This window comes from Ctenocephalides felis, unplaced genomic scaffold (genome assembly GCF_003426905.1).
Source record: "Ctenocephalides felis isolate EL2017-DRISC unplaced genomic scaffold, ASM342690v1 CF-g0.4_SCAFFOLD_01886, whole genome shotgun sequence".
NCBI classification, from domain to species: domain Eukaryota; kingdom Metazoa; phylum Arthropoda; class Insecta; order Siphonaptera; family Pulicidae; genus Ctenocephalides; species Ctenocephalides felis.
The window spans coordinates 95,274,236-95,287,856 of NW_020538040.1; the positions used below are offsets into that span (position 1 = coordinate 95,274,236).

A 13,621-nucleotide genomic window follows, 5' to 3' on the forward strand; every position below is an offset into this window, starting at 1 on the left:
ATGGACCATCTCAGTCCTTATCCCGGCAAAGGTGTAAACAATAAAAGATAATAAATAATAAAGTAAATTAAATTAAAACTAGTAGTGTATGGCATCGTGCTTTAAGACAAATTGCTGGAACTTTCCGCACCGTAACGAAATTATAAATACTGCAACATTGTCTAATATTTATAAGAATCATATAAACTGAATTGCAAAGTTCAAATTATTTGTTTAAATTATATTAGAACATTAATCAGAATTAAAATTAAAATTTGAATTATTTTCGATATACAAAAAAAATGATTTTTTTTTAAAGCAATTGTTTTGTCAACATAAGCAGAAAGTTTTTTAAATCATTCAATTCGGATGCTTATTTCTCTCGAAAACTGCCATTTTTTGTACATTTAGCTCTGTATCTTTAAAAAAGCTAGGCCTGTCTTCGCCAAAAACTAATAACCATTTCTCCCAATTATTACTAATTGAATATTTTTTAGATCATTCAAATCGGATGCTCCGTTATCTCAAAAACTCGATTTCTATTTTCTGAACTTTTCGCTTTTTATCTCCGTAACGGCTGAACCTGTTTTTGCCAAAAACTAATTAATATGAATAGGAATAATAGGAATCGAATCTTTGAACCATTCAAATCGGTTGATCCGTGCACCCGAAAACGTGAACAAAAAAATGCGGACATAAAACACACACACACATCCATTTTTTCTGAGGTATGCCAAAATGTTCAGAAACCTTCAAAACGCAGAGAAATGCAAAACATTTTATTTTCGATTTTCGGCCCATTACTATAACTACCCTACGAAAAGTTAAAATTTTTTTTTACAAGAGGTAAGTTAATAAAATAGTAATTCCAAATCTGGTGATGATTATTTCCGGCAAAATACCAGATAAAGGTTTATGCAGTGTATATATATATATATATATATATATATATATATATATATATATATATATAAATTATAACAAACGCTTTGAATTTTAAGGAACATTTGGTACGTAGTTTTTCTCGATGGTACACGCTGACGCTTAATATTCGTTTTGAAAAAATAAGATAAAAAGCGTAACCGCATTGCAGCACAATGGAAATATAATGAAGGTCTTTTATACAGCTCAAACGTAATTAAAATATCAACTCTTCTATTTTGCGGAACATCTGAAATACAAACGTCTATTTCATGGCACCTCTTCCCGAAGTCCATATGTATGAAATGAATGTATAGGAGCGTGCGTGTGTGTCTAATAGATTTCTATCGGAAATTGTAATATATCGGCTGCTCTTAGAGCAGTTCCCGTATAAGCATTTAACATATTATATTATATAATGGCGTAGAATGGTAGCAGCTTTTAAACTGCGAAAGCGGAGCCATTAAACTGCATGGCCGAACACGGACATAATTTGTAGCGTTTGTAATAACGCGATCGCTTGCCAGTTTGTTCCCCGCGAATCGTAATCAGAATTGTATTTTTAATTTTACGATCGTGTTATAGATTATTTTTATTACGCAATCGGTTCCCATTCTGCCACTTTTTTCCCCAGAGTCATATACACGGCATTTCGATGTGTTTTATTTTCACGGCATGCGAATTTTCGAATTATTTTGTGACGGCTTTATTGGCAACTAAAAATGTTCGAATGGATATTTTTCGGATGCTGTTTAATTATTTATTGAAGTAGGTGTGTGATTTTTAAATGATATTTTTTTTAAAGTGTGCAAAATTTGTTTTGTTGATTCAAGTTTTTATTGCTATTGCAATATTGTGAAATGGAATTTTACAGTGGAATTTAAACATCGCAAATACATAGATGTAAAAGGATAATGAAATATGGTAAAAGTTAATTCTTATTATTATTACTATATGAATGTAGAATAAGGTCCGCCGTTAAAAAGGTGCATTACCGATATCTCAAAAACAAGAGAGAAGAATTAATAATAATATTTTTAACAACTATATTTGAAATTAGTCACAAAAAAGATGTATAATGAGTCACCACCTTGATTATTATGACATCGCTATCGTGAGATGAACGGCATTGTCTGCAAATCCATGACATAAGTATTTTCTTTCGTTGTTAGGGTTTTTGGTTATGAGCACTGCTGTTTAGTTCACCAGACTTTAATATAATTTTAAGGCTTACGTTATTTAGTTGTTTTATAAAATGAATTCCTAATATTAATTTATATTCACCAGTTTTTTTATAACCTCTATGAAATCTCACACGTGGGTTGGGTAAAATGACCATCTAAATATTTACCCTGGCAAAAGTATAAATAATAAAAAATAATGAATGAAAATGTAAATTAAGATAAAAAATTTACAAGAGAAAAATTGAACTAATAAGTTCCAACTCTGCTGATGAATTCTAACGAAATACCAGATCAAGGTTATATACAGTGTTCTCTCTGCAAAAAATGCACCCATGTAATTTATATTTTGCATTGGTTGAATAATGCATATGATGTTCCTTCAAAATTAAGAATAAGACATTCAACCTCTTTGCCTCCTAGCCATCCCATTTCAATGTTTTTCTATTGGTCTGTTTATATTATAATTTAGCATTTAAATTTAAAAAAAACATTATAATTAATTAACTGTAATAAATCAAAATAATTTATTAAACTATATTAAAACTCGTGTAGCATATTATTAAATTCTGTGCAATATTGTTAAATTAATTAAACAAATATGCTATCAAATTGAAAACGATTATTAAATTTTTTATTTCATAATTATAAATTATGAGGCTTCCGATCAAAACCATGATGTAGATATATATATATATATATATATATATATATATATATAAGCATAAATCACAAAGCATTTTTATTTAGTGAAATTCATTCAATGGTATGAATATATTATCAGGATTTGAAAAAATGTGCGATTTTCGTAAATAATTCGAGAAAAAAAGCACCTTTATTAGCAATATTTACTTTAGTAGTTACATAGAAATGCTTTGGTTGTACAACTTATAAGATAATTATATTATAAATAGTTTTTTTTACATCGATTTGTGTTACGCAAATTTTTAAATTAAAAAAAAAACATTTGCTACCATATTTTAATTGAATTATGGCATATAAAAATTTGCATAAAAACGTAAAAAACATATTCTGTTCGGAACAGTACTAATGTCAGTAATAAAGTTATTACTGAATATATAATTTTGATTGAAAACTCAGAGTAACTGATCCATCCAAAACAAATTGGTATTTAATAAGTCTGTTACTTTACGTGCTATCCGTAATTCCAAATTATTTAATTGTTTTTAGAATATATTAATAACATTTTCTAAATTCGTGGTATTTTGATTTTTGGTACTTTTATTTTGCAGATACCGGGTTTACTTTTGCTTGAAAGAAAACTAATTGTAAAGCGTATGAAGATGCTAAAATTAGTTAATGAAATTGTATACTATGTTATTATAATATGTTGGAGTTACAAAACATTTTTCTTCAAAAAATCTAATTTTTAATTTCTCACGTGTACTATTCTTAGTTCAATTTCAATTTAACACTTAACGGGCGGGATTGTAAGCATTGTAACTAAAATAAACTAGTATTTAGTATTTTTTAAGAAACAGCTTTTTTAAGACTTGATTGATCTCTATTCAAATCATTATGGTTAAATTCACTCTCTAAAGAATATAATCTATGTATAATTTTGTTTTTGAGTGATAAAAATTTACTGTCATCACTTGAAACATCTTTCGAATTCTTCATTAAGGTTTTCAAATTCAACATCACTTTTTAAAAATTAAAAACAACAAACTAGATAGAGTTAATAATACTATACAAAAAAGTATAAAAAAATAACTGTGTAAAAATCAGAATCCGTATTACGTACTAAAATTAACGGTAGATCTACGTGGAAAATTTTTAGGAAAGAAGATAAATATATATTTTAACATTTTTCTCGAATTTTTTTATTAAAATATATGTCATAATATGCCGGGCACAAGCATTTTGACGAGGCGCCACGAGCGTGCATTTGTCGTGTGGCGGGAAAGATGCTGGTCACAATTTCCATCCGAAACAAAAAAAAAACAAAACAAATTTATATTTTCAATAGTATAGATTCTAGTTAAACCTACAAAATCTAAAAAAGTGAGAAGTTCAACAATTTTTTGCAACTTAGCATATATTTCTTTGGAAAAAAAAAATCACTTTATATTGATTAAAAAGTGACCTAATTAAGTAATTAAGTAAATTTAAGATTTTTTTAGGTTCAACTAGGAGAGAATTTAATTCTGAATAAAATCAATTCCGTCTCGTTTCGTTAGGACGTTAAATTTTTTCCTATATTTCTCGCCAATTAGAAAAAATGAAAAATCGAGAAATCGCGCGTCGAAGTTCTTGTTCCGCTTGTATACCTACTCGACGCTTGCTCACTATTTCTTCTGAAACTCTGAAAATATTTTGAATTTGTTTCTGAAATTTTATGGATATATTAAAAAGACATTTTTGCAAAAAAAAAGATTGTTTAGCGCCTCTAAAGCAGGTGCCCCTTGTGTTAACCTAGAATTGTGCGATAGTTCTTAATAGTTAATTGAAGATTAGCTAGTTTAAAAATGAAAAATTATGTTTGAATAACAAACGCATGTGCGAGCAGCGCAAATATTCTTTCTAGCAAATATTATAACAAAAATTATTCCTGACGCGGCATTCAAATTCGTTTTTCAGGTGCTAACGCCGTCGTCTGGCTTCCTCGACTACGCGATCAGTATGCGCCCCGACTACCACCAGGCGATCATCGACACGGTGCGATACTACGGCTGGAAGAAGATCATCTATTTGTACGATTCGCATGACGGTGAGTAAAAATGATATGTATACAGTATTAGTTTCTTGTTTGCACTTTCTTCATTCGCGGCCAAAAAAGTTGCGACCCAATTGTTATATTCGCGACAAAACATTTCGTTAATTGCGGATTCCAATATGTAATGAACCCATAATCCTTTATAAATGCCGTCATTTTGAACTAACAAAGAAAACTTTGATATAAGTAAGCCGCCTTCGTTGTCTCGGCCGTCTTCGCTGCTATCAGCGCTTTTAAGAATGTAAACCAATATATTATACGTATATATATAAATATATATATATATATATATATATATATATATATATATATACAACCTTATTTATTACTCAATAAATAAATTATATTTTTAAATTCAAATCGACATGAAATCCGATTTCTATATGAGCATTGGTTCGTTTATGGAAAGAGCTATTTTTAAAATGCAAATTACTGATGTGACTGTTGAGTATTAATTTGAATTAAGAAAGCAGTTAAAAACTGCCGAGCAAGACAGTATTACAAAGTTTTTCAAACCATTACCTTAGCTCACCATAATTAATCAAAATGTACAAAAAAAGAGTGCGCGTAAGGTACACTCGCGACTGAAGTAAAACTTATTTGCTACTGTACAAGTTGGCATTTAAGTGAAAATAAATGTATCATATAACAATTTTGCATAATGTTTATCAGTAATATGGTAACACCCATGATGATAAATTATTTATATAATGATGAATTATAAATTATATTTTTGTAATAGCATTAAAAATATGTATAATATTTAAAAACAATAATGTAATTGAAGTCATACTTCAAATCTGACATGATCGGTTTGTCATTGTAATTAGCATTTAAAAATGAACCTTCATTAGAGGAATGCAGAAATTGTTGATTAATAAATTCTATAATATTCGGTCACACAGTGGATTACGTTAAACAACGCCTAAACAAATATTGTTTTCGAAACTTCACTCATCATGTAATTGTGTTTGAAGTACTTCCTGTAATTTAAATTAACATACATTCATTGGCTGCTTGTATTTTTTTTACTTTTTCGTTGGCGACAATCTCATTCTTTGAAAACCTGTAATATCTGTCTTGCCTAAAAATATTTTCCGTTTTAATAAATTCAATTTTATAGAAACTACGAGTAATATAGAAATAATTTCTAATTAATGTTTAATTTGTTTTAATATTTTCAAGGAATGGGCTAAAATATTCTTCTGATTCAGGCATTTTTTATTAAATCAAGATTTGTACTATAATGTAACTTTAAAATGTTTATTTACCTTTGCCGATTTCCTTGTTGATATTGGAACGCATACAACGTTGATGCCGGTACGCATACAACGACAGATCTCTATTCACATACACGACGTCTAATCACAATCGACCCATATAGAAATGATTTCATCGAGAACCGTAACGCACTTCCGTTGTATTTGAAGGGATTTACACCTTAGTAAATTCGGGCCTAAAGAAGTTTTACTTCAAAAGTATAATTAAAAATAATTTATTTATATATTGTTGAGAATATGTATTACATATCTTAATTATGACAGATCCCATATTGAAATTAGTTGGTAATAAGTTTAGTACCACATTTAACATTAATATAAAACTTTTATAAATCGACTCTTATTTTAAGAATAGATTATTGTAATTAATATTAAGTTTTACATTATTGTGAGATTTGATACTAGATTTATTACTAATTTCAATATGGTACCTGTTATACTTAATATATTGCATATTTCATAATAGTTCTCAACATTATTTTTCATTTTGTCATCGTGGAATTTTTATTCGCGGCTTTCTTATGGAACGTATTCCCGCGAATAAGAAGCTTTTACTGTATTCAGAAAACTACGATAATAAAAGAATGCTGTTCAAAACAACCCCTTTTAACAATCCGTTTTCAAATTACTGCTGAATTACACAAAAAACAATTAATTAAAACTCAATAGTCATTCAATGTAAAAAGGGCCTGGAAATGACAGAAATTATAAGATTTTAATTATCATGCTGAAGAATTTCTAGATCGGAGATGTTGTTTTTGTTTCAATTTTTTGTTATTTGACTGCCAATTTTGATTCGTGTTTAGCGGTAAAAACTACATTAGAAAACATATGCCGTACACTTAATACAAACAACTTTTTTGTGGACCTGTGTTATTATAGATATATTTTGAATCTACTGAAAAAACGCATCAAAACTGCATTAATCAACACTCTGAATCATTCATCTATGTGATTTAAAGCAGGACAATTAAAAATAGTCAAATTCTGTATATACTCGCATATACAGAATTTGGCTATTGATATTTAATCATATTTTTGTTAACGCCTAAGGCGTCAACCCTGTTCTAAATTATTCAAAGATATTTTAATACCTTTCTAACAGAATAAAAATTATAAATTCATTGTAACGTATCCTGTTCCTGTTTCTTGCAGACCCTCAAATATTAATCCTCTCTTCTAAGAAACTTTTCTTCATTGAACTCGATTCAAAAAAATCGCAGGTCAACAACTGATTATATAAAAATGTAATGGGATGTCACTTAAATCCAAAACGGACCAATCAGAAAAATGATATAAAAATATAGAGAACTCTATAAATCAGTATTAACTTTTTTAAAGTAATTAAAATCAGTCTAAAATCAACATTCAAACTAGCAACAAGTAATATTAACTCAAATTTTATATCAACGTATTATTCTGTCAAAATATACATTAACTAAACTATCTATTGTCTCTCTAATTTAATCGATCTGATATAGCCATTATCTAATTATATCTGGTCCTTCGACAATATAAACAAAGTGTATTATTCAATAGAGTTCGGCAGCATCTCGGTGGATCACGAACTGTGATCTTGTGCCTTCAGTTTATACTCTCATAACATTTTAATGTTTTAATAAACTTGGTTTTCATTTTTAATCAAATACAAATATCAAAATATTATTAACATTTCTAAAATTTCTTCGTTCACGTGACCAATTTTTTTTGCCACTATATATCCCCCCTGTTGTATTAATGATCATTATTACGTATTACAAATATATAATATTTAATTCTTTTATTACTAATTTTCATTATTTTGGTGTGGTGTCCCGATTTCTCTAATTAAGACATAATTTCTTTTTCACACATTTTCCCGAATTAATACAAATCATTGCTATAATAAATAGTTTCTCTTCATTTCATGTTTTGTTTCAATTAAAGAAGATGTATTCCAATATATATTGTAACGACAATCGGTATTGTCGTCAAAAGGGTTGCATAACCACCAGTGCAATGACGCTCCCCCACCACGCCCAATAGGGATGCCAATATAAGGTCCAGTCTGGGGTTGAAAAATGGCATTAAGAATTGTATCATCCTCTGAGGAGGTCAGTGGGTCCACGCGCCAGGCGCTGGACCCGCTTTGTGTATAGTGGTGTGTGTGTTGTGCCAGGAGAGGAGAACCCGTTCCAGTAAAGGTCAGATGCATTATTGGTTTTATAAACTATTCCCTCCGTTCCGTTATCGTTACTCCGTTGATACCGTTTTACGTTAGTAATTAATAAAGATTTGTGAGTACGTTAGGTTTTAGGCAAAGGGCATGACAGTACGTAGGTATTGTCATGCCGTTACACCTGTAATGATTAGTAATGATTAAATAAGCTAAAAGTACATTCTGTTTCATTCGCGTAGTTAGTTGGCTTTTCCACAGGTAATTACAGGGTGTTTAAAGAAGTCGGGTTAAGGAGTTGGTGTAACCCTTTCGTTGGGGATGCAACGCTAGACGTAATAATGGAAGTCGTTGCATATCCCCTAAGAAAGGGGAGTATCAACCCCTATTTAATCCGTCACAATGGTGAAAACGCATTCGATTCCCCATAAACCCCCCTCACAAATTTTTAATATTTTTAATAATTACTATTATTATTTTTATTAAAAGCTAAGCGAGTCGCTCCCACTAGTTACGTGTATAAGTTACGTTAATTTTCATGATAGATGTTTTTTTGTTATAGTACGTTGTTCGGTAAATTTAGTAATTTGTTGAAATTTGAATATTGCGTAAATAATGTGGTAATTATAATTGTTTTTTCTATGTGTATCACTACTTGCGTTTATCTGTGTATTTTCATTTTTTTTATTGTGTTCTTTTCGCGGTGACGTGGTAGTTTTATTGTTAGTAGAATTTTACTACGCTGAAAATATAAGTGATTTTTATTTGTTTAATGTTTTGAGTATGGAATATGTAATAATCTAGTTTAATTTTATTTAACCAAATCTATTGTTTTGGCTGCGGTTTGCGTCAATATTATAATTGTTACCTAATATTTGTTAAGTTTAGTTCTAAAAAGTATATAAAATTATTGAATTTAAAGTTACGTAACTTACTTAAAAATTATTAAACTTATATTTATTTAACCTATTTAGTCTATAATATTACAAAAAATATTAAAAGTATTATTCTTATTTTAAAATCAGATTTAATTTAATTGTTGTGTGTGTGCATTCTATTTTTTTTCTTTTTCTTTGAATATAATATTACAAAAAATGTAGTTAATTTTATTTTAAAATTTGGATTTATTTTAATTGTTGCGTTCGTTCCATTTTGTTCCCCCTGGGTATATATATAAAAAAAAACTCGGTCAAACATTCATATCAATTTCAATTTCTGTAAAGTAACTTATAAATCGTCAAACAGTTTTCGAGTCGTTTCAAGTATTTTGTTTTGATAGGCTAGTTCGAAAGATTTGAAACACATTGCCCCTCAAAATATATTTCGTTTTCTTCGTAAATCTCAAGTTCCGTACACTTGACCCTATGCCACACACAAATCGTATTTTTTCTGTCTTCGAAAACAGTTAATAGGCAAATATTATGTTTCAGTAATCCCTAGTATTTTTTTTCATTGATATGTTTATATACAGATCTTAAATATATTGTCTTTTTTTGACAATCCCAACGTTTCTGTTATGCCTCAGCACTTGACAATTTTTGACCCTATCGACGGGGTGCCGTAGTGGCGTACGCAACGCGACAGAACCGTTAAGTTTTTTTTTGCACAGTCTGCGGCGCCAGTCGCATACTTGAAATAATCCATATTCAAAAAAAACTTTCACTTTTCGTATATTCTTTTTTTTATACTAAATAATATAATTATAATTAAAAAGTACAGATAACCGCAAATAGTATTGAGTTGATTTTATTTATTTTTTATTGATTGTCCTTTTGTTTGTGTTTCGTTAATCTCGTTCGCGAAGTTTGATGAGCCCTGTAATTACATATTTTTTTCGAGATGATTCGCGAATGAGACAGAATTACTTAGATAAGAACATGATAGGTATTGATACATAATTTATTATGCCAGTAATATTGAGACGTTTTATTATTTTTTTTAGTTTGTATTTTCTCAATAAGTTAACAACAATATTTCATATTTTTAGTTAAGATTTTATTAGGTATTGGATTATTTAAAATATTACATAAGTTATTAAGCTAGTAAAGATTGATTTTTTTTCTCTTGTTATTTGTACTTTCTTAATAAGTTAGTAACATTTTAGTTAGGATTTTGATAGGTTTAGGATAATTAGGATTAGTTTTGTTTTATATAATTTAAATATGGGTTTTATAATGCAACATTGGCATAAGTTTTTTTTTTTTTTTATCATTGAAAGTAAAATTAATTGAGTTTTGTATCGTCGAGAATTAACCAAAGAGTTAGCAAATATTTTTAAAAATGGAGTATGTTTGTTTTTATTGTTGTTCACGGAGGGAATAGTAGCTAGCATGTCTATGATCTGAAAATGAAGTGAATTTTCGAGGAAACGCGCGGTAACAAGGGGCGCAAAGGCCGCGTATGTGGAAAAAAATTGCGTAGAGAACGCAAAGAGTTTTTAAAAAAAAATGTATTAGCAGGCAGAAAGTGCCGAACCAAGATGTTAATATTATTTTCGAGTTTATTGTAACTTTTCTTTTCCCTTAATCGTTACATCATAGACATGCTAATTGTATCTGACCAGCTGGAGGGTTGTATTACACAACCGGTATTATGTAATTGGTTTGTAGTATTAGTATGTTTTTTATTCGTTTTTTTAATATTTTAATGTCGTGTATTTTCGTGTTGTTTCAGTAGGGTGATGCAATAATGAATTTAGTTTTATCGATTTTAATATTGTACTTTTCTATTTTTTTTTTCTCTTTCGTTTTTTCTTCTTACGCGTATTAATGGCGTTCTCATTCCCGCCGGAACGTCATTGCTTAGTGCTCAATTCGTGGCTTCATCTAATTGATCTTATTTATTAATTGATAATAGAATACGACTTTTCACCATAATTCATAATGGCAGCTAAGGCGATCAGTTCGACCGACGATTATGTGGCTTGGAAACCAAAGGCCTAGAAAACCTTGGTTAAATAGAGCGGGTGGGCAGGTGACATTTCCCTTCGAAAAGTCGTATTTCTACGAACACAGAGACAATTGCAAAGGTAGAACCCGGATTTGCAATATACGTATTTGTAGTTCGGCAATTAGATGAACGTTCATGTATTGTTCGGAATGATACGTGAACGGCTAAAGGCAGTTTTTTCGCTCTCGTTTTTTTTTCGCTTTTTAAGAACTATATTCTTTCGTTGATCATACGAAGTTTTATGTTGCATTTTACTATTTTTAATATTTTACTATTTCTTAATAAATTAATTTTATATCATACGCGTAACTTCGTTACTTTTACTTTTTTTTTATCCTACTTTTCATTATTGCATTATCCGCTTTGTTCGCCATTTTTAATATACTAGAATTTCGTTTTTTTTTCTATATTGATATATTTGTCGTTGTGTTTGTTTTGCCGTGCGTCGCGAAAGGTTTGGTTTGGTTTACGGATAGAGTTTATGGCCTATGTTACAAGGCGTGGAACAAGGTGATGAGAGTATTGAGGGCAATTGTTAGTTGAAATGTTGAATATGTTAAGGTGCCCAAATCGTTTATGTATTATTTTCGTCGTATGTTATTTGCTCACTGATAATGTTACCGTAAATCAAACCAAACAAACGTTTGTAGTGTATTACCGCGTCTATACCGTCGGCGTTTTGTTTAATTTTCGTGACGCCCTTTTATATGGACATATTACGATTTTATTTTGATTGAAAATACTTTAATCCTGTCTCGTCAATAGTTATTGGCTCGTGTTTTTGACCGCCCAATCCAGATTGAGGGATCCGATATGGCAAATAAAAATAATGATGAATAATGAAGGAATAATCGAAAGAAGGAAGAATGGGTATTTCCAGATAGGGTGAAGTTGATATTTGGAATCAGGGTTAATTATACTTAAATGAATAGGTTTGTTTGTATAAACAAATATGTAAATCAAAGGATCGTGTCGTAGCCTTTACCATCTTTTTTTTAATTATTTATTTTCATTTTTTTTTTCTTTTCTTTATTTTTTTTATAAGAATAGCCCGTAGACAGCCCGGCTGCCGAGCGACGTAGCGCTAAGTCGTGGAGGGCCGAGGCATGCGATAGGGCACTCGCGGTAAACCAGTTAGACTCGACTCGCGAACGAGTACCTACTACAAAATATCGCGAGAGCTCAACAAAAATGCCGAATTTGTCGTAGGCGAGTAGTGGGTGTTAGGGAACTCAGAAGTTCGTAGATAAGGCCAGTCAGACAAGTTACAACATACATGGCACGGGCCTTATAAAATAGTTGATAAATTTTCAGGCCTTAATTATAAGATTGAGCGTAGAGTTAGAAATAATTACAGATACGACACGGTCCACGTCACCAGAGTAAAAGAAGTTTTTGGTCGCAAACCAATAGAATAAAAAATATTTTTTTTTACTTTTCACTTCGTTTTTTTAAATATATATAAGAACTTATATATAGATGTACATATGTAAATAATTAAACATAATTATAGTAATAGATTTAGATTTAGGATTCCACCCCCCCCTTAGATAAGTCGTAAAATTAAGCATTAGAATATAAGAAGACATATAAGGAAGCTATATTGGGATTTTCGGTTGTTGAGTATAAGTTAGTTGCAACAAGATATTATAAATATAAGTCTGCAGGCTTATATTGGGACGCCATATCGGATTTACGCTTTTGTTTTACGGTTATATATATGAGTTGAAAGCTGGGCCCAGTAGTCCACGAGCGAGGACCATTGAGATGTCCGAATCGATGGACGCGTACGGTTTCAATCGGGGAAACCGCCCTTAATCAACCCCGCAGCCGTCGAATTATTATGTGAATTATTATGTATTATGGATTATTATGGAATATGGTTGTGAAGGTACCTTCAGCGAAGATCGGGATGGCGACATAGGTCGCAGCACGCCATCTCCCGTCAAGGGGGCAATTTGGGGTACTTTTGTGCCGGGCTGAGGAACCCCAGGTGTGTCACGCTTACATAGGTGTTAAGTGTAAGTGCCATTTGTTTTTGGGTGGGCATAGACGGTCGGTCTAGAGATATTATTATTGGTATGGGGCTCTGCGGGGGGAGCAATGAAGGAATACTAGATCCTAGCCCCCATCTGTGGTCTTGTATTTGGGGGGCAATCACACCAGTAGAGGCTGAATTACGGTAAACGTCGCGTCCGTAAAAGTAAACTAGTTATTTAAATAATTGTATTTTGTAAATTGAGGAGTATTTTTGTTTCTTGTTTATTGTCATATTAGTTTCGTTTTTTTTTCTTGTCAAAGTTTTTCCGCGCGTTACACAGTAAAAGATTGTCCATATCATCGGGTTCATGATTTCTGGCGAACTGATTTATAATTCGGGTTACGGTTATTCCATTAATTCTAATACTACAACCAAGAA

The 13,621-nt window shown here is 30.6% G+C and overlaps 2 protein-coding genes across 3 annotated transcripts in view; one reads left to right on the plus strand and one right to left on the minus strand.

Annotated features, from left to right (window-relative positions):
- LOC113378429 overlaps positions 1-13,621 on the minus strand; it is a 295,400-nt gene that overhangs the window by 185,401 nt on the left and 96,378 nt on the right. The window lies entirely within an intron of this gene.
- The window catches only part of LOC113378426 (glutamate receptor 1-like), a 263,910-nt gene that overhangs the window by 55,332 nt on the left and 194,957 nt on the right, over positions 1-13,621 (plus strand). The window contains exon 3 of the mRNA XM_026618953.1: positions 4,683-4,812. Within this exon, the coding sequence (XP_026474738.1) occupies positions 4,683-4,812 (130 nt within the window). The remainder of the gene's footprint in view (positions 1-4,682; positions 4,813-13,621) is intronic.